Consider the following 24,462-nt stretch of genomic DNA (forward strand, 5'->3'; position numbering starts at 1 on the left):
TTTTGCAGTTTTAATCTCAGGCATTGCCTGGATAATTCATTACTTTTTCATGCTTTCAATAAGTTTAATAATAAATTTGTCTTGGCCTTACTGAGGCCTTTCTTCCAAGGGTGGCAAATTTTCCCTGCAGCTGGGGGAACTGAGATTAAGTCTGGAGAAAGGAGGCTGAGGGGCAGCCTTCTCACACCCTGAAAGGAGGTTGGAGCCAGGTGGGTATTGGTCTCTTTTCCCTAGGAACAAGTGACTGGAGGAGAGGAAATGGCCTCAAGTTGCACCAGGGTAGGTTTAGGGTGGATATAAGAAGCAACTTTTTGACTGAAAGGGTTATCAAAGACTGGAAGAGGCTCCCCAGGGAGGTGGTTGAATCCCCATCCCTGGAGGTTTCAAAGAGGCACAGATGTGGTGCTGAAGGCCATGGTTTAGGACCAGACTTGATAGAGTGAGACAGTGGTTGGACTCGAGGATCCAAAATGACTCTATGATTCTACTTTGATTGCAGCCTGAGTGAAGGACATTTTAATCTTGCCCATATTTGCTGAGCATTTCACCAGCTGTGCATCCTCTGCAAGGTGGCATAGGACACCTCTGTGGTGTGGAGAAAGTCACTTTGAGGTTTTCCATCTCTGCCTAGATTGAAGGTGATTCTGTTTGGGGTGGGGGTATTTTGGAGATGCTTCCTCGCTGGCCGTTTCCCTCGGAGCAGCTTTATTAATACAAGTGTGTGTTGACAGCTGCCCAGCTGCCCTTGGAGCTGGCACAGCCCTCGCATGCTGCTGGCCTCTGGAAGGGCAGCAGCTGGGTGGAATTAAGAGAAGTCTGGTTTGTCTCTGTAGATAAAACAAGGTGGCAAGCTGCTGGGACACTGGGTAGGCACTTGTTCATGCATGTGCTGAGATAGGGTGAGTCCTTCCACCATTTTCCACAGGTCCCAAGCTGTCTTGGTGCTTTTACTGGTTGGACTGGTTGGTCACTCAGCTGCTACTCACGGTCCCACTTGTATGCCAGCACTATTTATACCATGGCTCTAGGGTTCAGAGCAGTTGGAAACCAAGCACCGTGGTGCCACAGCAATGGGGATACTTAGAGCCCCAGAAAGCTGGGTTGGGGGACAGCTGGAGCCAGTGAGTGCCTGGTGAATGCATCCAGAGCAGGCCCCAAGCTCCCAAACCTTGCTGACGAGATGCTGGTGAGTCAAGCTCTGGGCAGAGTGAGGGCTGGGTGCTGGGGCAGTCTGGAGGGCAGGAAGGGAGGTTTTGCCCACCCAGCACAGAGTGTGGCTTTGTCCCCGCTGATCCCAGCAGACAAAGAACAAAAGGCAGCAGATGCCAAGGAGTAAGTTTGAGGTGCCCATGGAGCCTTCCTGTTATGGATGGCAGGGCTGAGTAACGCTGGAAAAACCTGAGAGGCAGAGAGTGGTGGGGGCTGTTTATCTTTTTATTATAAATTTAGTATGAATGACCAATGGAAAAGTCACAATGGAGTACCAAGAATGGTTTATCAACATTTTAGCAGCATTCAAACAGTTATAGATTCCCAACCTCCTCTGGGCACCCCTTGCCCTTTGTCTTCCCCCCCATGAAACAGTAACCTTCACCCAAATGTGCTTTCCAAAGCTGTGTAGGGGATGTAGCTGACCACTTCCCCCCTTGAGCTGCCACAAAAACATCCCATCCCAAATGCTGTTTACCGTGCAGGGCCAGGTTGGCAGCATGGACTGGTGGGCTGTGGCATGGGATGGAACTCACAGAGTGGGGGAGCACAGCATCTGCTCACATCCTTGCTGTGCTCCTTCCACCAGCCCCTGTGTGGGTCAGCACTCCTGTGGGCACCCATACATACCTTCAACCACAACACCAGGGCTGAGCTTGTTTCCCACCTGCTGCTGCCCTTCACTTCTGAATGGCAAGGGGACTGTGCACCCCACGGCCCTACTCCTGTACCTGAGACTGTGTGGCTGTGGTTGGATGGCCAGAAAAGGAGGAGACTGGTGGCCCACTCTCCCACAGGGACTGATAGCAGGGCAGCCAGGAGCTGAGACTTGAAGGGGGAAGCTAGAAGGTGAGCAGTGAGATACTTCAAGCCACAAAATGAAGTCAAGTGTACTGTCAGCTACTGTGGAGAACCGTGGTCTGCCTACTGAGTAACACGGACTAACTTAGTGTGTGCTTTGTTGTTTGAAGTTACATTAAGACATGAACCACCCCATCCTTGCTGGTGGAAGCTTGGTGAAAAGACCAGTGAAGTAGAGGTGGGGAAACACAACACACGCCCACAGGTGTAGACAACAACATAACTCTTGGCAAGCTATTTCCCCTGCTTCTTTGGTACTTCCTAACCTTTCTTATCCAAAATAGAGAAGGGAAATGCACCATTTAAAAGTTAACTGTTTGTCAGTATTTACACAGCCATAACCATCACGCCATGACACGCACAGGTCAAGATGATATGAACAAAGTTATTTTATGAAAAGCACTTCTGCACATTTATTTTTGTTCCAGTATCTTAATAACCTTAAAAAAAAATACCCAGAACCCCCCCCAAAAAAAATCCATGTGATACACAGCCCTGTACCTCGCTTCTTCTTGTATCAAATGGACAAGAAACAATTTTTTTCCCTAATCCATACTCTTCTTCAAAAGGTTTTTAAAAAATCACCACCAAAATGATACACTATGTACAAATTTTTCCTAAATATTAAATTCTAGGCCATTATTTTCACCCCACTGATAATATAACTTAGGTATCATTACCTACTATATGCATATATATTTCTTTAATAGATAGGAAATGGCACCACATCACCATGTCACCAGTATGACACATTGTTATGTACAGTAGATAAAGAAGTTAGATATGGAAGCTGGATCCTCTCCCACCGGTTCTTCCTGGGGAAGGCCTTCTGCCCTGGGTAGCGGCTGGGCGCCTGCCCCGCTGCCCGCTGGCGGAGGCGGGTCAGACGTAGGGCAGGATGCCATACATCAGCAGGGCCATCACGCCGGCGCTGAACAGGCCGGCCACCGGCACCGTCACGAACCACGCCAGGAAGATGTTGCGGAACAGCCGCCAGTCCACAGCCTTCTTGGAGCGGATCCAGCCGACGGCCACCACCGAGCCCACCTTGGGAGAGGGAGGCAAGAGGTGAGGGGGGTGGCTGAGCGCTCCTAACCTGCCCCCGGCCACACCAATGCCAGTCAGCTGATACCAAGCACTGCTCTGACAGCCTCCTTCGCTGGAGACATTCAAAACCTGCCTGCACGCATTCCTGTCTGACCTGCTCTAGGTGATCCTGCTCTGGCAGGGGGGTTGGACTGGGTGGTCTCTAGAGGTCCCTTCCAACCCCCAGCGTTCCCTGATTCTGTGTGGTTCTGTCATAAAAGAGCCCCTGGTGAGGATGATGGAGGCTCTGTTCCAGGGAGGTGGCAGAAGGGCGACAATTCCGGGGTGCTTTAACCTTGATTTTTCAATGATCTCCTGTTTTAAGATCAGCCAAAGAAGAACAAAGATAGTTGTGGGTTTTTTCTCTGCCCTGCTAGCTCCCAGGTTGGCCATGAATGCAACTGGACCAGCTCTCCACTCACCCAGCACCTCACTTGGTATTTAGGGGACAGGGCAGCTGTCCACCAAGTCTGGCCAGGCTGGGGTCTAAATCATGAAGACACTAGGAAAGTTGTTATTAAGGCTCTGCCAGTGTGGTTCCCATTCCACCTGCCTGTTGCTGTTTTGGGATGTCCTGGCTGGTCACTCAGCAGCTGCCAAACAGCCTGGCATACAGAGTTGGCTCCACAGGGCACCTAGGTATTTCACTGTTGTGGGCTATAAACAGGACAGCAACAGCAATACAAACAGCTGAACCCACTCTGTGTCAGCCATGGGAAGTGGGCAGGGGGCAAACTGGACCCCATACAGCTGCCCCACATCAAACTCATCAGTTCCAGCCCTCCACAGAAAACCAACCCTTCTGGACAAGGCAGCCAAGCTAAGCATCCAGAGCTAAAATCCTCCCTGCAGACAGAGACATCAGCCTGATACTATGGGACATGGAATATCAAGAGGTCTGGCTCCAAGTGGGGATGGATAAACCACCACAATACCTTTCAAAGGCACTGCCACCAGGGCAGCTGGATAGATCAGTGGCTTTAAAAACAAAATACACTGTGGCATGGGCCACTTTTTCTTCCTTCAGATGTATTTTCAGTGGATAGGCTCAAGTATAAACCCAGCATACTACTTTTTAAGGAAGAACTGGGCTGAGACCAACAGTTCTGGTGAAAAAAAAAATGAGGCAAGCATTTCAGAACCCCTGGAAGTGGCCCTCTGCACTCTTAAGAAAAATGTGCAAATCAGCACAAGTCTGCTCAAAGCACACAGTAAAGCAGCAATAAGTGTGGAAGGAGTATCTTATTTTAAAGGAAACTCCAAGACACAGGTGGGCTTGTGCTCCTTTGCATGCCAGGGCTGCCTCATCTTCCCTTCTTCATAGGAGCATCAGTCCCTGCCTATAGCTTAGAGGATGGGCTGCTCCTCATGATAAATGCTGGGAAGACAGGGAAGCAGGGAGATGGGGGATAATGAATCTGCATCTTAACACCTCTTTAACTTATAGCTACTGATTAACATTTCTTTCTCCTTTATGGAAGACCCTGCAACTCCAGGGACATAAGACTCAAGACCAGCTGTGACAGAGCAAGGTGAAACTAAACTTGATATTCTAGGACTGAAAAGGCCTCAGGCTAAAGCTTAATCCAGTAAGGAAATCTGTTAGATAATATTTAATAGGAATACTCCCTGAATGGACAGCAGAAGATTCTGTATTTAAGAGGTGTCAGTGTAGTTAGGAGGTGCCCAGCTAGGAGGAACCTCCCACTTCTGACTTTATGAAAGCATTAACCCAAAGACACAGCATTTGGTTTCTCAGCAGCTCAGCTACCAGGCTCTATTTTGCATTTGGCATGTCCTCAGCATCCCTCTGGCATGTTTGCTACAAGAAGCATTGCTTCTTGAGCAAGGCTGCAGCCTGCATACAGTAATCTCCAAGTCCTCCCTCCAATTTCAGAGGTATCAGCAATGATGGCATTGGTAATCTGGTTTAAACATTATTAAAGTTTAGTATATTAATAGTGATTTGGATGGACTAGAGGTTAGGAGAGTAGTGTAAGGACACTACACTGACTGCAGAATTTCAGATGATATCTACTTTGGTAGAGATTGGTTTGAGACCAGAGCAGTTTGCCTTCAGTATGCTCTGCTTAAAGCATAACACAAATGCTTTATGGCTCCCGTGTTCGTGAGTGCAGGCATGTCACCATAAACTACAGAAGAGGATCAATTCCATCAAAGCAACACAGAGACCCTTTTGCAGAACCCCCAAATCACCACAGCAGAGGGGAGCTGGCAGTATGACCTCAGCAAAGTCGCTTTTGCACAGAAAAAGCATCTAACTCCTGCACTCTGCTTTTAGCTTAGTGTGAGCATGTCCAGCCTCTTCCAGCTGGGGAAAACCTGTTTGCTCCTGCAGCTCAGATCTTAACATAAATCAAAAGGTTCAATACTCTCATTTGCCTACCTGGGCAGCAGAAAGGCAAGGTTGGCACTCACACCAGGCTGGCTTTGCAGTGCTAAATCCCAAGGGAGGCTCTGAAGGGCTGCAGGCAGAGCAATGGGGTTGCTGTCTTCAGACTCACTAATTCCTCTGGAGGCTCAAGATGTTAGGTCCTTCCCTCAGGCCCTCATGACTTGGAAGCTTTCAGAGGGACTTTCCTCTCCCCTTTGACTTGTGGCAAGGAAGAAGGTGCAGTTCAGGCTCTCAGCAAGCACAGAGCATGGAAAGGCTGCTGAGCTGTAGATTCAGGACAGGCATATCGAGCAGTGGCTACCTCATGTAGAGCAAAGTCTCTGATTTATAGCATCATAGAACTGCTTTGGCAGAAAAAGAGCTTTAACATCATCCAGGCCAATCAGTACCTAATTCTGCAAAGTCTGGTGCTAAACCATGCCCCTCAGCACATCCCACCTCCAGGGATGGAGATTTAACTGCCTCCCTGAGGAGTCTTTGAGAACCCTTTCAGTCAAGAATTTTCCTCTATGCACCCCTGGTGCAACTTGAGGCCATTCCCTTTCCTCCTATCACTTGTTACTAGGGAGAAGAGATCAACTTCCACCTGGCTCCAACCTCCTTTCAGGATCAAATGCAGGTCCTGATCTTAGAGTGCTTGATGAATCTTTCTGAGAAGTTAATGTTTTTCTTCCTGCTACCAGTCTGTAGTTTGCTACCACATCTGCGCCAAGACCTGAAAACTGCTGCTCAGAGGTTCCCTTCATTATTTTTCATTATAGTCTATCACTCTACCTCAAAAAGGCCTCACTCCACCTCAAAAAGGCCTCCCTCCACCTCAGGTGTTTCATGCTGCTCCTTCTTCATCACTAGTTTGTCTAGCTGCTGCAGGTTCAGATGACTGACACCACTTCAGCAGGGCTCCCACTTCAGAAAGTGCTATTTTGCTGTGGAGCAGATGTTAAGGAATAGAATAATTCCTAGAGTTTTTACTTTGAACACTTTCTTTTTTATTTCTAGGGAGAAATATTTTTTTTCTGTTGATTTTTAAGGCATTTCTGCCTCAAAGGCTGACAGCACTTTCTGACAGGCACCTTCCCATGGAAATTATATTGAGAGTTGTTTTATTCCTTCACTCAAGCCCTCAAAGAAAACAAGGAATATGCCTGTTACTAGGGTTGCCTTTATCTCAGGACCTTTCAACTCAGGATCTCATTTGGCTGAGTCACTTACTTAAAATACTGTGCCATCCTGGAACAGTCTTAATCCCTATTGCAAAGTGGATCTTCCCATTAAGAATGAGTAATCTTAAGATATCTTCCCATATCGAACGAGATTCCACAGGGAGCAGACAACACCCAACCACTGCAGCTGCCTTTATGGAAGTATTTTTTTTTTAACAAAGAGTTATTTTCCTCTTCTATTAGAAAAGACCAATCCTTTAACTGTGTTGAGCCAAGGAAGACCTCCTAATGCCACCCTCTCGTTAGCTTATGGCTTCAAAGACATTTCCTGTTTAAATTCAATCTATTTGTCTGCACCCAAGTGTATTTTCTTGCAACAGTTGGCTTCAGGCACGCAACTGGGATAATCAAAGCTGCATTATTCTCCCTGACAAATTCTTCATCACACGTTTGATATACCAGCCAGCTTAAGGGGAGATGGCGTCAGGCTAACCATTTTTACAAGTGGATCACGTTGTAATTATTTTTCCCCTCCCTGCCTGATTTTCAGAGGACTCAGAGTTCAGCCAGCGCCAGGAATTCTAACAGCCTTTCAGAGCAGCTCAGTTTGGCTGCTTCTCAAAGAGCTCTACAGCAGAAGAAAGAAATGATTTTGCAATAGAGGAAGGCTTTCTGAAGAAATGGTTTTCACTAGAAAAAGGCCAATTGAACCAACTTGGGGCACTTTGCAGGATGTGTGGATTTCAGTGACTCTTTCACTGGAAACCAGGTCAATGTCACAGGCAAGGATGCCTGGCTTCCTGCCAGCCTGCCTGCTGTGCCGTGGAGCCAGGCAGCCCCAAAAACCTGCTTGCTTCTGCCTCAGCCAGAGCTAGAAGGCCTCCAAGGTCTCCAGAGTGCAGTGGCAAACTGCAAGTGGCTCTTGTAGGACTTGGTGGTATGTCCTGATGCAGAGGGGCTCTGCTACTCTGGGGTTTCTGATTCTGGAGGAGCTTCCTCACATCCTGCCAGTGGGTGAGAGATACAGACAGCTCTGTGTATCCAAGAGCTTGAGGGTACACAGGGAAGCAAAAGAAAGACAGGATATTTAACTCAGGAATTTCCTGGGGAACAAAATTCCAAATTCCCACTCTGTCCTTCCAGCAGTGTCAATGTCCACATGCTCCCTGTTGCCTACAAGACGTAGAACTGTCTTCTCACACCGTGTCTCGTAGGACACGATGGAAATGCTGCTCGTTGCCCACCCTATATTTAGACTTCAAAATGGTTTGTTGGGGTTTTTTGTACCAAAAAAAAAAGAATAAAAGGCCAACAACCTTGCTGAAAGAGCTAATGACAGGAGCCAGATTCTCTAGTACAATGCACAAAAGTGAGGATGAGTTGTTTTAAAAGAAGAGAGACATTAAAGTATTAGCTTTATGATGGTTTTCATACAGGTGGCTCTAAACTAGATGTAATGGGGGTGGGGGGGACCACACAAACTACGAGTCTAGGTTATTTTACCAGGTCTATATTAGTTTGGTATGGTCAGACAGAGATGAAAGGTGTTCCAGACTTTTGTGCAGTCGCTCCTAAGGCTGACTTTGCTTTGCCATACTGGCTTTGTGAGCGGGCCTCATTATTTCGCACCCGCTGTCCGCAGGGCACGTGGCATAGTGAAGGCAATCTGCAGCAATCGCTCTCTCCGGTGTGTTGTTATGGTTTGTCCTAGTGATGTGATTTACTGATGGGATCACTGCAAACTCCAATACCTTGCAATGGGTGGAGCTTATTGGAATACCCACATTTGAGGCTACAAGTACCGTTAGCGCACACATTACTTCAATGCAAAATCCACTGTGAAGAAATAAACAAACAAACAAACAAACAAAAAAGACAGATGGAAAACCTGTAGTAAACGAGTTATATGCAGGAAATCCCATGCCATGCACGTGTCAAGAAAGTGAAGAACACACGATGAATGGTGCGCAGCCTCTGAACAAGGGAGAAACGCTACCCGGCCAGGTTCAAATGGCACCGTCGGAGGAAACCAGAGGCCTTCCTTGCAATCATTTGCTCTAAAATTGAGGTATGGTTTTGTTGGGGGGGGGGTGTTTGTTTGTTTTTTCAGGTTTTTTTTTGTTAGGGATGATTTTCTTTAGTCACAGCTATGGAGTTCACACTTTCTGACTTTACCGTGACAACTCCAATGGGTGTTTTGGAAGCCTGATTATTTTCCAGTGTCGCCAGCAGGACTGAGGTGTGCGCCGTCACCTAACCGTCCTGTGCCAGCAGCTGTTTTCCCCTCACCATGCCATTATCCGCTGGCTTGAGCGGCACAATTTTAAGATGAACAGTCCAGGCTGCCTTGACTGCAGTCGCTGGGCAAAGGCATACCTTGCAGTGTGTAGTACTGACAGGAAGTCCAACATTGGAAGCTACCACAACTGTGAACGCCGAAGCCAACTCAATAGTGAATCCACTGCAGGAAGCATAAGAAAACACTTCACAATCACTCTTTGCATCAGCTGGGACTGATACCATGCAGCGTGCCAAAGTCTTACCCGTTTCTTCTTCTCGACTGTTTTATCTCCAACTGGGGTTTGTCATAGGAGTTAAATTAAGAGAACAAGGAAGGGCTGAACAATGGGAACGGCACGGTCATCTGTAGCAACCTGGCTGCACGGCTCATTGCGTCAGGGACTTTTACTGCTCTATTATACGGTGAATCATGCCTAATTAGTAATTTGGTTAAGCACCAGCAGAGGTCGAGTATGCAATAAGGATGAAAATTACTGTCATAAATACATATGGCTTTAATAGTCAGAAGCATACTAGGAAAGCCACTGCAATCTTGCCATTTCCAAATGCGCTTTCTGCCTCGTTAATTAGGTCATCAGCAGAAGACTGTTCATGGAGACATCTATGCCTTCAGACACATTCAGTATTAGTTTACAGGGTTATCTTTTCTCACTTTCTTTCTCTCCTTCTTTCTCTCCTTTCCTCTTTTTTCCTTTTATTTTTTCAGAAAGAGGGAGAAGTCGAAGGCAGGTTATCATTAAAATCAAAGCACAGCAAATCCAGAAAACTGCGTTACAAACGAAATACCGGAGCAGAGATTTCTCAGATTGTTTCACGCACAACGTTCACGCAACCCTTAATGACAATCGTGCACCTACCTTGATGGTGTGATTGGAGTGAGGTCTTTACCCATGGTCTGGATGACTCTTCTACCCCAGACCCAGAGACCCACACAGATGCCAACGCCTCCATAAAACAGGAGCCAGACAGGAGTTGATGCTTCTTGCATTACACCACCTTGCTCATAGATGAGCCAGAGCGCAACGAGAGGACCGATCGCATTGCTGGAGGAACAGGAGAACATTGCCCGAGTTACAAAAATGCAGGTAATCACCTTAAAAAAAAAAAAACTCTCTTATTTTCTGTGTGATTTTCCTACATCAGGCATAAAGTGCTGCTCTGACTTGACCCCAAAGGCAACACCCCTTCTCACTAGGTAAGGCTGCAGCGGGGGACTCTTATCAGTGTTGGGTTTTCCAGTTGTCACTTCACCACTGATAACTACAGCGAACACTGAAAGGAATTCCTCTTTCACAAATCATTTCCTGAAATGTCAGAGTGGGTATTACCTCATTATGCCAGGATTTTCAGTACCATGCTGAACTTATCTCAAAATTTACTGATTTGAGAGCTCTGCAACTTTACAACTCAAGTACTAGATTAGCTCTTTTTGTCAGAAGGAAATTAATAAACAAAATCACCATGGCAGACAAGAAGATACAAACATAATCTACTCTGACAACCTGTAATGTTTGGAGATACTATCAGAATGCAGCCAGGAAGTTGACTTAGTCCTCTTCAAACACATTGCAGAGCTGAATCTGGATTGGATCAGGGAGGACTCTTGGTGACACAGAGCTGGCGTAAACTGTTTTTGCTACCCTGCTGCTGCTAGCTAGAAAAACACTGGGAGTCAGCAACACTGAAGTCCCCACTCCTAATGCAGGTCACCCAATACTGGTGGCTGGAGTCTCCAGTGCCTGGAATTCTGATTCTGCTTATTCTCAAAAAGCATCAATTTCTAGACATGAGAGTTAGAAGAAAAACTCAAAAGCTGGTATCCAGTTACTTTAGAGACTTAGATACTAATAGAGATCCTTCTCGGTCCTTTGCAGCTCTTTTGCCAAAGCTGCCTGCCCTGCTGAGCACCATTTATTCCCAACCAAAAAAGCATAAGAAGTGAGGAAGTAATCCACTTATGTCTAAGTATGCAGGAGAAGAGCAGAGCAAACCTGTCCAACACCATTCAAAACCTCTGAAACCCAACAGGAAGCTCCCCCCTTTGCAAACCGATAAGGAGCGTGGGGTCACAGCGAGCGCTGCAGCCAGGACCAGCTAAATTTAGTTCTTGGTCTTGCTCCAAAGCACACAGATGGAACAAGGGCCAGTTTGGACGGCAAATGTTGTACAAACCAAGCCACCGTAACCAACAGTTAATAATTTACTTGAATCTCATCTTTACAAGATGTGAGGTGCTAGGGGCTGAGTGCTAACCACCAAGAGATGAAGGTCCTCAGCATTCCAAAGCTCTGCACATCTAAGCAACATGAGACACTCCTTCTTTGTCCTGGTCCTTGAGACAAATCAAGCTCTGAACCCTGCAGCAAAATATCTAGAAAGGGATTTTCCCCTTGTAAAGCAAGCAAGCTGCAAGACAAAGGAAAAATATTTTAAAATGCTATTTGATATAAAAAGGAATTAATAATTTTCATGGATTTTCCACAAGATGAGTGTCAGGAGGATGGAGCTAGACTCCTCTCAGTGCTGCCCAGTGACCAGACAAGGGCCAAGGGACTCAAACTGGAACACAGGAGGTTTCATGTAAACATAAGGAAAAACTTCTTTGCTGTGAGGGTGCTGGAGCACTGCAGCAGGTGCCCACGGAGATTGTGGAGTTTCCATCTCTGGAGGCATTCCAAACCCACCTGGATGTATTCCCGTGTGATTTACTCTGTGTGACCCTGCACTAGCTGCAGGGTGGGACTAGACGATCTTCAGAGGTCCCTTCCAACCCCTGACATTATGTGGCTCTGTGATTTTTGAGAAAAGTGCTGGAAATAAATTAGTGAGCTAACATGGGTAATGAAATCTAGTGGGTTTGAAGACACTGGGGAATACAATGAAGAACTAAACACACCTTAAATAAAAGAACGATTTCCAGGAGCAAAAAATACTTCAAAATTCTGTTCTTATACTGTGCCTGGATTTGTTGAGTTTGTGCATGAGTGAAAGCATGGTATGTGAGAAATCCTTAGTGCTAAAACGCAAGCATTGTTTTACCTTCAAGGGCGAAGAGATTCTTGATTGAAGCATTTCTAATATTTTTAAATAGACCTGCAACCTCTTTGCCAGTGTTTTTGGGTGTGGATTAAATTATTTGCACAGTTAAATGCTTTACCATGCATGGAAAACACAAAGGTAATTCACAGAATCACAGACTGGCAGGGGTTGGAAGGGCCCTCTGGAGATCATCTAGTCCAGCCCTCCTGCTAAAGCAGGGTCACCTAGATCAGGTTGCACAGGAACATGTCCAGGCAGGTCTGGAATCTCTCTAGAGAAGGAGACTCCACAACCTCTCTGGCCAGCCTGGTCCAGTGCTCCACCACCCTCAAACTGAAGTTTTTCCATATGTGTAAGTGAAAACTCCTGTGTTCTAGTTTGTGCCTGTTGTCCCTTGTCCTGTCACTAGCCACCACTGAAAACAGCCCAGCCCCATCCTCTTGACCCCAACCCTTTAGCTATTGATCAGCATTGAGAAGATTCCTTCTCAGTCTGCTCTTCTCCAGGCTAAAGACCCCAGGTCTCTCAGCCTCTCCTCATAAGATGGATAGAGAAGGATGTATAAAGGCAACTAATTCACTGATCAAATGAACACAGGGGGAACTGATCATCCTTTCTCATAGAGCTGAATGGCATGGGGACATTTGGAGCAAGTGGAACATCTCCCTTCTGAGGAAAGGCTGAGGGAGCTGGATGTCTTTAGCTTGGAGGAGTCTGAGGGGTGACTTCATTCATGTTTATAAAGATGTGAAGGGCAGTGTCAGGAGGATGCAGCCAGGCTCTGCTCAGTAGTGTCCAATCACAGGACAAGGGGCAATGGGTGCAAGCTAGGGTATATGAGATTCCACATGAACATAAGGAAGAACTTTTTCACTGTGAGGGTGACTGAGCACTGCAGCAGGCTGCCCAGAGAGATTGTGGAGTCTCTTTCTCTGGAGACATTCAAAACCTGCCTGGATGTGTTCCTGTGTGACCTACTCTAGGTGATCTTGCCCTGGCAGGGGGTTTGGACTGGATGATCTTTCGAGATCCCTTCCAACCCCTAACATTCTGTGATTCTGTGAGTCCAAGCACTGATTCCTGACTGTTCTGAAGAGATTAGGGATGGATATTTGTCAGTCCTAAGGTAAATGGGAAGACAGATAAGGCTTCAGAAACTACAGCAGCAAACTGTGCTCTTTTGTAGCAAAAGCCAGTTTTAATTATTTGCAAATGCTGCACCTCTGTGAATCAGCTAAGCTTAATCCTCAAAGAAAAGGTTATTATTTGTGGCAACAGAGGGCAAGGCAAAACTTTGCTAGCTTATGCTCAGCCTTGGAGGATCTGAGTGGCTGATGCTGCTCAAGAGGTCACAGTGATGTCCCCAGAGGCATGATTTCTGATACCTTCCCTGTAGGAAAAGTAAGCAGAGGAGCACTGGATCCATATATGCTTGGAATGGCAAAAAAGGTAATTAACTGCATTTTCATCTGTGGGTACCTACACACCTAGTTTTCTATACCAGGGAGACATTTCTGCTCTCCCAGTAAATCATGTTCAAAGTGACTTAAACATTCAGCTCCTGAGGCTATCTCCCAGCCTGCAAGTGGCTACCAACAGCCACCAAACTGGCGGTGGTGTGCAGCCAGTGGTTCCAGTCTACCACCATCACAGTTCTTAAGAGGGTTCTTTTGGCTTCTGGATTTGTTCAATAGGTCCATCCCTAGGGGCCTGTGGTATCTATGCCAATGGAGAACATCTCTAGAAGAAGCCATTGGGCCTGTTCCAAACTGCCAAAAGCTCACAAGGACTCCATCTGACTCATCGGCTGCAAAGACAAGGATCTTGGTACTGCATACATCAGCTTCAAGATGTTACCATGAGCATGTACAACCAACCATCCTTGGTTGTAGGGAAGAGTTCATTGGCAGAAGACCACCAGTCCCAAGAGGACAGTAAGAAAGAAACAACAGCGGGGGGGAAGCATTCTTAGATAAGAGACTTTGCTTTGGGATTTGCTTCTGTGGTTAATGGATGTCTCCTAAGTGAGAGGCTGAGTGACTAAGCAGATGAACCACAGAGACACTGGCTAGACAGGGATGTGGCTTCCACAATATTTCCCACTGCTTTTATCTCATTTGACTCAAGACATGACTAGCAGGAAAGCAGCCCTCAAATCTTCCATGCCTTTGGCCACCACTCATTTCACAAGTCTGTCTTCAAGAAGTGATTTTTTTTTTTCTCTTCCTCTCTCATGCAGCTCTTTCACTTGCATTCACTAACTTTTCTTGGAGCTCCAAGTCTTATTTGGGATGCTTTAGAAGGAGATGAAAAAAGCCTGAGATGGTCACCCATGGGCTCTGAACCCCTATCCACATGCATCTGTAAAACTGACCTTAGGTTCCTATGGAACTGAAATGCTTTTGAAGATGTTACTGGATTATTTCCATATTAAGAAAAATTTCTTCCCAGAAAGGGTTATCAGGCTGCCCCCGGAGGTGGTGGAGTCACCATCTCTGGAGGTATTTAAAAAATGCATGGACATGGTGCTTAGAGACATGGTCTAGGGGTAGTACCTTAGCAGTCGTGGTGGGCTTATGAATTCTAGCTGAGTGGCTAGCCTCGATGACCTCAAAAGTCTCTTCCAACCTCAGCAGCTCTATGATTTAGCTGTTGGGTTTAAAAGCCAAGGTAAGCTACTCCTGTCACAGTATTTCTTGGGTTTTGGACACCTGATCTGCATTTTTCCACCCAGCACAAGAGGATGGCTGCTGTGAGTTAATTTTGGGGTGGATTTATAAAATATTATGGCATAAAAGCACAGAATGTTAGAGACTGGAAGGGATTTCTAGAGATCATCTAGTCCAACTGCCCTGCCAAAGCAGGATCATCTAGTGCAAGCCACATAGGAACACATCCAGGCAGCTTTTGAATGTCTTCAGAGAAGGGGACTCCACAATCTCTCTAGGCAGCCTATTCCAGTGCTCCATCATCCTCACATCAAAGAAGTTTCTTCTCATATTGAGGTGGAACCTCCTGTGCTGTAGCTTATATCCATTATTCCTTGTCCTATTACTGGGCACCACCGAAAAGAGCCTGGCACCTTCCTCTTGACACATACCCCTCAGATATTTGTAGACATTAGTAAGATCCCCTCTCAGCCTTCTCTGCTCCAGACTAAACAGCCCCAGATCTTTGTCTTTCTTCATAGCAGAGCTGTTCAAGTCCCTTAATCACCCACGAAGCTCTCCATTGGAATCTCTCCAGCAGATCCCTGTCTCTCTTGAACTGGAGAGCCCGTAACTGGACACAGAATTCCAGGTGTGGCCTCACCAGGGCAGAGCAGCAGAAGCCTCGCTCCTGATTCTGCTGGTCATGACGTCTCTTTTCCATGTCCAGTCTTCCTTACCACCTCTGTTGGGTGCCGCCAGCCCTGGTTATTGGCGGGGCACAGCCCTTTGCAGGAGGGGTGTTGGGTGGGGGCTGTTTGCCTTGCCCAGAGGCAGGATGGAGGACCGAAGGCCATCTCCAGCAGTTTCGGAAGGGCTGCCTGCCCGCCCCGTGCCGTGGATTCGCTGGCTGCCTCGACTGGCGCCAGCTGGCACAGCTTGTCTTTTTCTGCTCGCTTCTGCCAGTGGAGAAGCTGTCCCACACCATTTATAAAGCTGTTGTGAAAGATAGGATTTGACAGTGAATCTGAACTATAAATAGAGCTGGCTTCTCCTCTCCCCTGTGAGACAGATAAAATTACTAACAACGCCCCCCCAACACATTCTGCTATCACGAGACAGGCTTAGAATTTAGCCTTTCCCATCCACACAAACACACAAGCTAAGCTTTTTCAGGTACCTTTGGGTCAAAAGTCCAGGCCTTTCTCTGGAGGAACTTTTATAGAGTAAAACTGTAAGAGGTTTTTTTTTCAGTAATAGAAGGATGCCATGAGCTGAATGCTCTGTCACCAAATCCTATCAAACTTGCCATAATATTTTAGGAACCAGCAGCACTGCTATTACCTTGCTGCTTCTGATTTGGATCTGAATGAGTAGCCAGTAGGTTGAGAGAGATGTCTGCCCATCTGCTCTGGTGAGGCCTCACCTGGAGTACTATGTCCAGCTCTGGGACCCTCAACACAAGAGAGACATGGACCTGCTGGATTGGGTCCAGAGGAAGGCCACAAAGATGATCAGAGAGCTGAAGCACTTCTCCTACAAAGACAGGCTGAAAGAATTGAGGTTGTTCAGCCTGGAGAAGAGAAGGCTCCAGGGAGACCTAAGAGCAACTTTCCAGTACCTGGGTGGGGGCTTCAGGAAGGCTGAGGAAGGACTGTTTAGAAGGGTTTGTAGCAATAGGACAAGGGACAATGGTTTGAAACTGGAGCAGGGGAGGATTAGGTTGGACGTTAGGAGGAAGTTCTTCACAATGAGAGTGGTGAAATACTGGAACAGATTGAGGCCCCATCCCTGGAGACATTCAAGTTCAGACTTGATGTGGACCTGGACAGCCTGCTCTAGTTGGAGGTGTCGCCGCTGACTGCAGGGGTGTTGGACAAGATAACCTTTGAGGGTTCCTCCCAATCCAATGCAATCCGTGACTGCTACACTGAATAAACTTTGTGTTGTAATCCACCACCTACAGACAACTTGGTGAGACTATGCTTTGACTCTCTGCTGACTCTCTACCTGAAAAAAGCAGATTGTGTTTTAGCCACCTTTTCTAGCTGAGTGACAGAAGCATGCCACAATACATCATCACTGCTTAAAACTGAACGAGCCAAACAGCCCTCTGAGAGAACTTTATTTGGCTTCCAATATTACTGATATAATTACAAAATCCTCAGTCATTTGACTATTTCCCAAACCAGGATTTCCCAAACCAAGTTTCCACAGGGAAAATAAGTGGGATGACATTTTTGAATATGCTGCAGTTATGTCTGGAGGCATCACGCACTAGAGTAAGGGTGCAAGGAAGACACCCCTATATGTACCAACAGGGAAGAAAAAAATAATGTCCTAAGATCCAGAAATCTCAGATTATCCAGAGAGTTTTATCCTGGTTCTAATAACCAGTTTTGAAATATTGCATATACCCTAGTGCAATAAAAGTGTGTCACAGCTGTGCAGCACAAGCTTTGGGTGTGTGAATGAGTCAGGAAGACTACATAGTTCTCCCTGCAGCTTATTGCTGTGCACTGTAAATGCTGGCTCGGAAACCCCAGCTCCTTGGAACCCTGGAGGGTTGGGTCCATCCTCCCTCACTCCCATCAGCAATCAGCCTTTCCCCAGCAAGCCCAGTGGCAGGCCCTACGTTTTGTTGCTCTTCTCTGGTGTGCCTGCACATCACAACAAATCACAAGTGCCTGCAGAATAAAGGGGACAAGTGAAGGTTTGTATCTGCCTGGGACACAGGCTGCACTTTCAGGACAGACTGCTATGAAAAAGGAAAGAAGCCAAATTTCAGGCTGCTCTCAGTAACTGTAATAGTCAGATTAGCTTCCCAAATATTCAAAGTGATCTTGACTGCAGCTCTCAGGGAGGAAATAAGAAATTCTCACTTTGTAATCCAGTCTTATTACAGTTCCTTTAGCCTCCCTATCTAGCCAGAAGACTAAATCCCACTAAACTCCCTGCGTGCAGGGAGATACTGGCAGTATTCTGACCCTTCCCTCCTTCGATACCATTGCATTTCCTTTAGGAAGAGAGAAGGTGAATTAACGTAGGCTTGTTCAGCAGGAGTGGTCATGCTCTGGAGCTCTGCACTGCAGCTGCAGCAGCCCACCTGTGCAAATGCAAGTAGTGGGAGAGAAGCTAGAAGGATTTCTGCTGTGTTCCAAAGCCTGGAAGCATGTCTGAATTAACTAGCTCCCATAAACAAGGGCAGGTGGGCAGGCTGGTTTGGAAATGAATGACCTCTTTATCCTGTTGTACCCAAGTATGAGTACACAAGGGTAGTCCTGAAGTTCTCCACATGAAATTTAATTAGAGCAGCTACATTCAAACAATTTATGCAGCAGGAACCCAACAGGAGTGAGATCCCTCTCACAAATGTGAAACATCTGCCAGCAGGATTCCTCTCCCTACAGTGCATACCAGCTAAACTCTGGTCTTGCCTGCACCTTGGCAAGCACATGGGCAGGCAAGCAGTGTGATCTGTGCTCACCCTGTCCTGTCACCATCAGAATAATAAACTACTTTCTTCCATGGCTGGGGTCCATGGTAGACACCCAGGTTAGATGTCTGTTCACACACGCCAGAGCACATGGCTCCTTCTCCTGTGACAGCAGGAATGATGGCCTGGGGTGGAGAGGGGGGTTGGAAGGGCCAGAAGAGGCTACCCTTTTATAGGAGAAGAAATCTGTATGAGGGAAAACTAAGCACAGACCCAGACAGGTGCACAAGAGCACAAGGCTCAGGCTTTTTTCAGAACCATAAATGGCAGATGTTAGTCAGCAAACTTCATATCAACCTACATCATCTCCCTGTTGGTCATCTTATCCCACTTTGATTGCAAGAATTCAAGGAACAACAACTCCAAAGCTGGCTGAGTCAACAGCCAGCCCATTTGGTTGGCTGGGCTGTGGGGCAGACACACCCTTTGCTCACAGCTTTCCTATTCCTAACCCAGCAGCAAAGCAGCCCCAGCCACCATTGTGCTGAGCACAGGAGATAGCTATGGGCTTAGCAGTCTCCTCTGGCCATTTCCAAACCAGCCTGCCCCCCTGCCCTCATTTATGGGAGCTAGTTAATTCAGACATGCTTCCAGGCTTTGAAACACAGCAGAAACCCCTCCAGCTTCTCTCCCATTACCTACACTTACACAGGTGGGCTGCTGCAGCCGCAGTGCAGAGCTCCAGAGCATGACCACTCCTGCTGAACAAGCCTACGTTAACAGAAGATAAGCTCAGCCCAACTCAACCATAGGTGCAACTGATCCCCACTAGCCAACAAAGCCCAGCCTCCAGGCCTCTCTGGAAAGCTGGCTCTGAACAAGCATTTAGGAAGCTGGCAGTTCTCCTTGTGTCACGCTCCCAGCACAGGTCTTTTTTTCCATCCTGCCCTTTTTTATTCTCCTGTTGCCCTTGCAGTGACCTGACGTGCTCCCTTTGTGCTGGGGTGCTGAGCCAGTAGGACCTGCTCACTTTGCCTCTGCTAATTAAGTTCAACAGCAACTTTTTCTTCCTTTTTTTTTTTTCTCCAGTGGTTCTGTCCCAACACATTTAGTTGGGATTTGAAATTCTTTAGATTTCATTCAGCCCATGTGCACGATGGTGTCACAAGGCTCTCGGCCCGGCTCAGTTAGTCCCAGCCCTGGAAGGGCTCCAGCATCCTTGACACAGTGCATATAAGCTCTGTGGCAGGGGTGCAGGAGGGGAGGGTCTGAACAAAACAGTCACCCAAATAAGGAGTTACCATGACTCCCTGTTTCCTTTTACACAGGAGCCCTGCTGATGTCAGGCTAAACATGAGCCCTGACTGCTACAAACATCTGCTCCTACAGCCAAGATAGCTGGTACCCTGATGAAAAGGCATCTCCTTGGAAAAAAAATGGGCTCTAGCTACCCTTCTTTATGAGTGAGTTTTGCAGATAGGCAAAACACTGATTTAACTTGTCCAGTTCCAGGGGAAAAGCCTGGACAATGAAACAAAAAGAGATCTCCATATGTTTTTTGTTTCCCACAAACTATATGGGACCCTTCTCCTCCCTAAGGTTTCTGAGCTGCACCATGAGCCTGTGCCTCATGCTTACAGCTGTTCTGGAACAAGTACATAATTTCATAGACTCATAGAATTGTCTGGAAGAGAACCTTTAAGATCATCAAGTCCAACCATAAACCCAGCACTCCCAGGTCAATAGCACCATCTTAGTTCTCAAATGAGTAATCTATGCCTTTAAAATGTAAAGCTAATAGCAAAGATGCTGAGGGGTCTTGATTTGTCCTACTGCACTCCTTATACTGTTCATACAATTATAGAATTGTTCTGGTTGGAAAAGACCTCCAAGATCACCAAGTTCCTTATGCATGTGCCAGCACAGAGGGGAGAAAAAAAAGAAAATATTTTTTCAGCCCTAAGGTTATGCTTTAGAGTTCCTTTTCATGCACTTTGCCCATCTGCAGTTTTTCATTTTTACATTAGCTTTTCATTTCTCTTTCTTGGCTCCTCTTAACTGCTCCTTTCCCTTCAAGGAATACCAGCAAACAGCCTCATGGAAAAGAAATAGAAAACATGGGGCAGGAGTGAGTTTCAGGATGAAGAAAAATGTAGAAGTCCAAAGAAATAGATTTGGACAACAGAGGTGCTACCCTAAATATTTGAATGAGGAGCTTAAAACTAAAAGTGGGGTTTTAACAACAGGAGTCAAGGCTGAAGGAAAAACAGAGAAGCAGCTTGACAGCACCAGCTAAAACGAACAGAAGGAAAGTGAACAGAAGAGGGAGATGAAAAGACCGTCAGCAGAAGATGGATTGCCAAGGCTTGCTTTCTTAGGGAAGTGTGGACAGAAAGCTGTACTGCTGGGTTGGTCCCATTGCATTATTTTCAAAACAATATGCTGTCTTTTGAGCTCTGCAGATCTTTATGCAACAGGCAGAGGAGCCAAGAGCCCAGTGAGAAGTCTTCTGCTCTGCTAGATGAAGACTGGCAAAATGTCTCTGCTACATAATCCACAGGATAGATACCTGCGTTCCCAGAGTGTTTTACCTACTCAACCTTTTTGGTATACAAAGGCACCACTTATTTTTATTGCTTTGCTGGAACTCAGTCCAATTGCAAGGACGGGTTCCTATCCAATCCTACACCTGTGACCATCTTCTTGCCTCTCTACCAGCTTTGACCAAATGAAGCTAACTTTTTATTTAGTTTTGCAATTACATGAATTCAGCTTCAGAAGAGCTTTTGGAATAAATAGAATTTCATAAAAACACATTCTTTCTGGCTCATTTGGTTGTATCACTGACAAAATCAGAGTTCTGCAAAACAATAAAAAAGACTAATTTCCAGGATAGGATATTGCCAAGGCACAAGAAATCCAGGGGAATTAGGCTGTAATGCAACAAAACATGCTACACAGAGCCTAAACCTTGTCTGTCATCCTGTCCTGCCATCCACCAAATCTGATTCCTGAGCAGACTGCATCCTTACAGCTCACTTCTAGCAAACTCGACTACCTTTGCCTCTGACAGAAAAGTCCAGTGATGCTTGCATAAGCATTTGAATCCTTGAGGAGGATGCACAGACATCACCTACAGGGAATAAAGGAGCAGGGGCACCTGCTGGGGTAGGCTGTGAACTCTCTGCAATGGTATTTCCCAGGGAACATCACAAGAAACACCAGCAGTGTTTCATAGAATGGTTTGGCTTGGAAAGGAACTCCCAAAGGTCATCTAGTCCAACCCCCTCTGCAGTAAGCAGAGACATCCTCAACTAGATCAGGTTGCCCAGAGCCCTGTGAACCTCACCTTGAATATCTCCAGGGATAGAGCCTCAACCACTTCCCTGGGGAACCTGTTCCAGTGTTCCACTACCCTCCTTTGTCTTTGTTCCTAGGTTCCCTTTAGCACTTGCAGATCGTGGATATTGGTCTCCATAGACCTTTGCTCTTACTCAGAGAAGGGGTCTCCAAAGGAGACCATCTGAGTGGAATGCTGTATAGCTGCACTCCAGTCCAGAAGATAAAGGATCCTAGACTCCTTCCCAGATCCCAGTGGATGCAAAGGGAGTAATAACAAAAGCAAGGACAGGATGCTGGAGGGACAGGGAGAAAAGAGACAGAATCACTGAAGGGTGGAACTTGGAAGGGAGCTCAGGGAATCGTCTTGCTCAGCTCCCCTAGTGCAGGTTGAACAGGACAGCATTCAGGAAGACTTTGAAAGCCTTCAGAGAGGGAGACTCCACAACCTCTCTGGCCAGTCGAGCCAGGTCGAGTGCCTCAGCTTTTTCAAAGTAAAGAAATTTTTCCTTCAGTTCAAGCGAAACCTCCTGTGTTCTGGTTTGTGCCTGTTGCCCCTTGTCCTATCACTGGGCACCACTGAAAAGAGCCCAGCCCCATCCTCTTGACCCCCACCCCTTGGATATTGATCAGCACTGTCCAGGCTAAACAACCCCAGGTGTCTCTGCTTCACAGAATCACAGAATGTTAGGGGTTTGAAGAGATCTCTGGAGATCATTGCATCCAATCCCCTGCCAGAGCAGGATCACCTAAATAGCTAAAACCTCTCATCTCCTGATGGTCTCCAATCCTGCAGCTAAAATGGGCTATGAAATCTGTAAGGCTGGGACTGCCCTCTGATCGGCATACCAGAGGGGAGTCTCAGTGCCTCAAAGCTTGCCAAAACTAAACCTGAATTGAACTAATTGCTGCACAGTTATTTACCAGTGAACAAAAAAAAAGGCATTACCATCGAGAAGAAAATAAACCATTGACTTAGCAGCTCAACTCCTGGTAGGCACCAGGGACATCAGTGTCACAAGGTCTGCAAAAGACAGCCCTGATGATCATCTGCCTGCAGAAATGAATGTGCAGGCAAACCTCACTCCAAGCACTTAAACTGTAAAACTGCTGGCTGATGACATCTCATCCTCTTACCTGACATCATTACCTCCATGGGCAAAAGATCCAAAGCAGGCTGTTAGGATCTGGAGGAAGTGGAAAAGCAGGTGGACCTGAGACGTGTCCTTCTCTTCCTTATCCTCTTCCACAGGATCAGGTGGGGGGCGGTTAGGCTCGGGGAGTTCAGAGGCCAGCTTCATTTCCACCCCTCCTTCCTCCGCCTCGATCTCTGCCTCAGCCACTGCGTTGCAATAGCTGGAGTAGCTGTCATAGCGAACTCTCTTCTTGGAGTAAGAAACAGTGTCTCCCACCAACTTCTCACTGTCCTCTGGAGTTGAGGGATCTGCTGCCTTAAAGGAGGAATGCACAGGCATGCCACAAATAGCAGCCGTGTAGCAAGTATAGCTGTTGTTACGCCGTAACAGTTTGTAGTTGTTTTCCTGAGAGGGCCTCTCGTCGGTGGCCCTCTCCAGGTGTATTTTGTGGAGCAAGTCTTTGTATAAACCTGAGTCCTTGTGCACAGTGTGATAAACGTGGCCGTCGCTCCTGATCTGGCCGTCGAAGCTGAAGGTGCCATTGGAGACAGGAGACTTCACCGAGGTGTGCGTCATCGAGAACGCCCTGCCTGAAAAGGTGGACATTCAGAGGGGCTTTTATTTCTGTGAAATGGCATACAGAAGCCCTCTCCCTCCCACTTCACAAGTCAGTAAAATGGCAGCAATGTGAGAGCAAAAGACAAAGAATCATAGAATCATTTTGTTTGGAAAAGACCTTCAAGATTATCTAACTCTACCAAGTCCCTCAGCACATCTCTGCCTCTCTGAAGCACCTGCAGGGACAGGCATTCAGTCACCCCCCTGGGGAGCCTGCTCTAGTCCTTGAGAACCCTTTCAGTCAACAAGTTCCTTCTGATATCTAACCTAAACCTCCCTTGGTGCAACTTGAGGCCTCTCCTCTCCTCTTATCATTTTAACCTCCTTTTCTCCAGACTAAACAACCCCAATTCCCTCAGCAACTCAAAGAGATCAATTCTTCAAAAAGAAGATCAATTTGCAATATATGCAGTGTATTAGGCAAGATTCAATTAAAACTCCTTCACCTTTTGTGCAAGAAGAGCTTTGTTCTAGGATTGGATCTCCCTGAGACTGCTGCATGACCTCCAGCAAGTCACTAGGGATCAGCTATTCAAAGGTGATACTTGGAGGTTAAATCCTGAGGATTTTTTTAAAAAATAACTTCTAATAAATGCCTAAAAATGCTAAGATTTTGTCTTTATTGAATAGGCATACTATGGATTTCAGGAAATGTTGTTTATTGTAATACCATGCTGAAGATAAGGTCACCTTTCAGAAGCACCTACGTTTAAGAGATATTTCCATAACTTAAAAAAATAATAATTTTTTAAAAAAGAAAGTAAAAGGTTCATGTTCTGCAGAAATATTTCCTCAGCCAGTCCAACATTTTGATATACTTTTCCTATGGACATGGGCAATTTCAAACACAATATAGGCTGGGCAAGGAATGGCTCAAGAGAAGTCTGGAGGAGAAGGACTTTGCGGTGTCAGTTGATGATAAACTCACCATGAACCAGCAATGGTCGCTGGCAGCCAGAAGGCAGCTGTGTGCTGGGCTGCATCCAAAGCAGAGAGAGCAGCAGGACAGGGAGGGGATTCTGCCTCTCTGCTCTGCTCTGCTGAGACCTGACCTGGAGTACTGCATCCAGTTCTGGTGCCTCCAGCATAAGAAGGACACTGAACTGTTGGAGCAGGTCCAGAGGAGGCCACAAAGCTTATCAGAGGGATGCAGCAGCTCACCTAAGGGAACAGGCTGTGACAGATGGGGCTGTTCATTCTGGAGAACGCT

At 46.6% G+C, this 24,462-nt stretch overlaps 1 protein-coding gene across 1 annotated transcript in view; it reads right to left on the reverse strand.

The window, feature by feature from the left end:
- Positions 1–2,952: 2,952 nt before the first annotated feature.
- Positions 2,953–24,462, reverse strand: part of SLC20A2 (solute carrier family 20 member 2) — a 35,002-nt gene continuing 13,492 nt past the window's right edge. The window contains exons 7-10 of the mRNA XM_054383026.1: positions 22,636–23,224; positions 9,894–10,079; positions 9,112–9,196; positions 2,953–3,117 (exon numbers count right to left, since the gene is read on the reverse strand). Coding sequence (XP_054239001.1) covers positions 2,953–3,117; positions 9,112–9,196; positions 9,894–10,079; positions 22,636–23,224 — 1,025 coding nt within the window. The remainder of the gene's footprint in view (positions 3,118–9,111; positions 9,197–9,893; positions 10,080–22,635; positions 23,225–24,462) is intronic.

This window comes from Indicator indicator, chromosome 8, assembly GCF_027791375.1.
Source record: "Indicator indicator isolate 239-I01 chromosome 8, UM_Iind_1.1, whole genome shotgun sequence".
Classification (NCBI taxonomy): Eukaryota; Metazoa; Chordata; class Aves; order Piciformes; family Indicatoridae; genus Indicator; species Indicator indicator.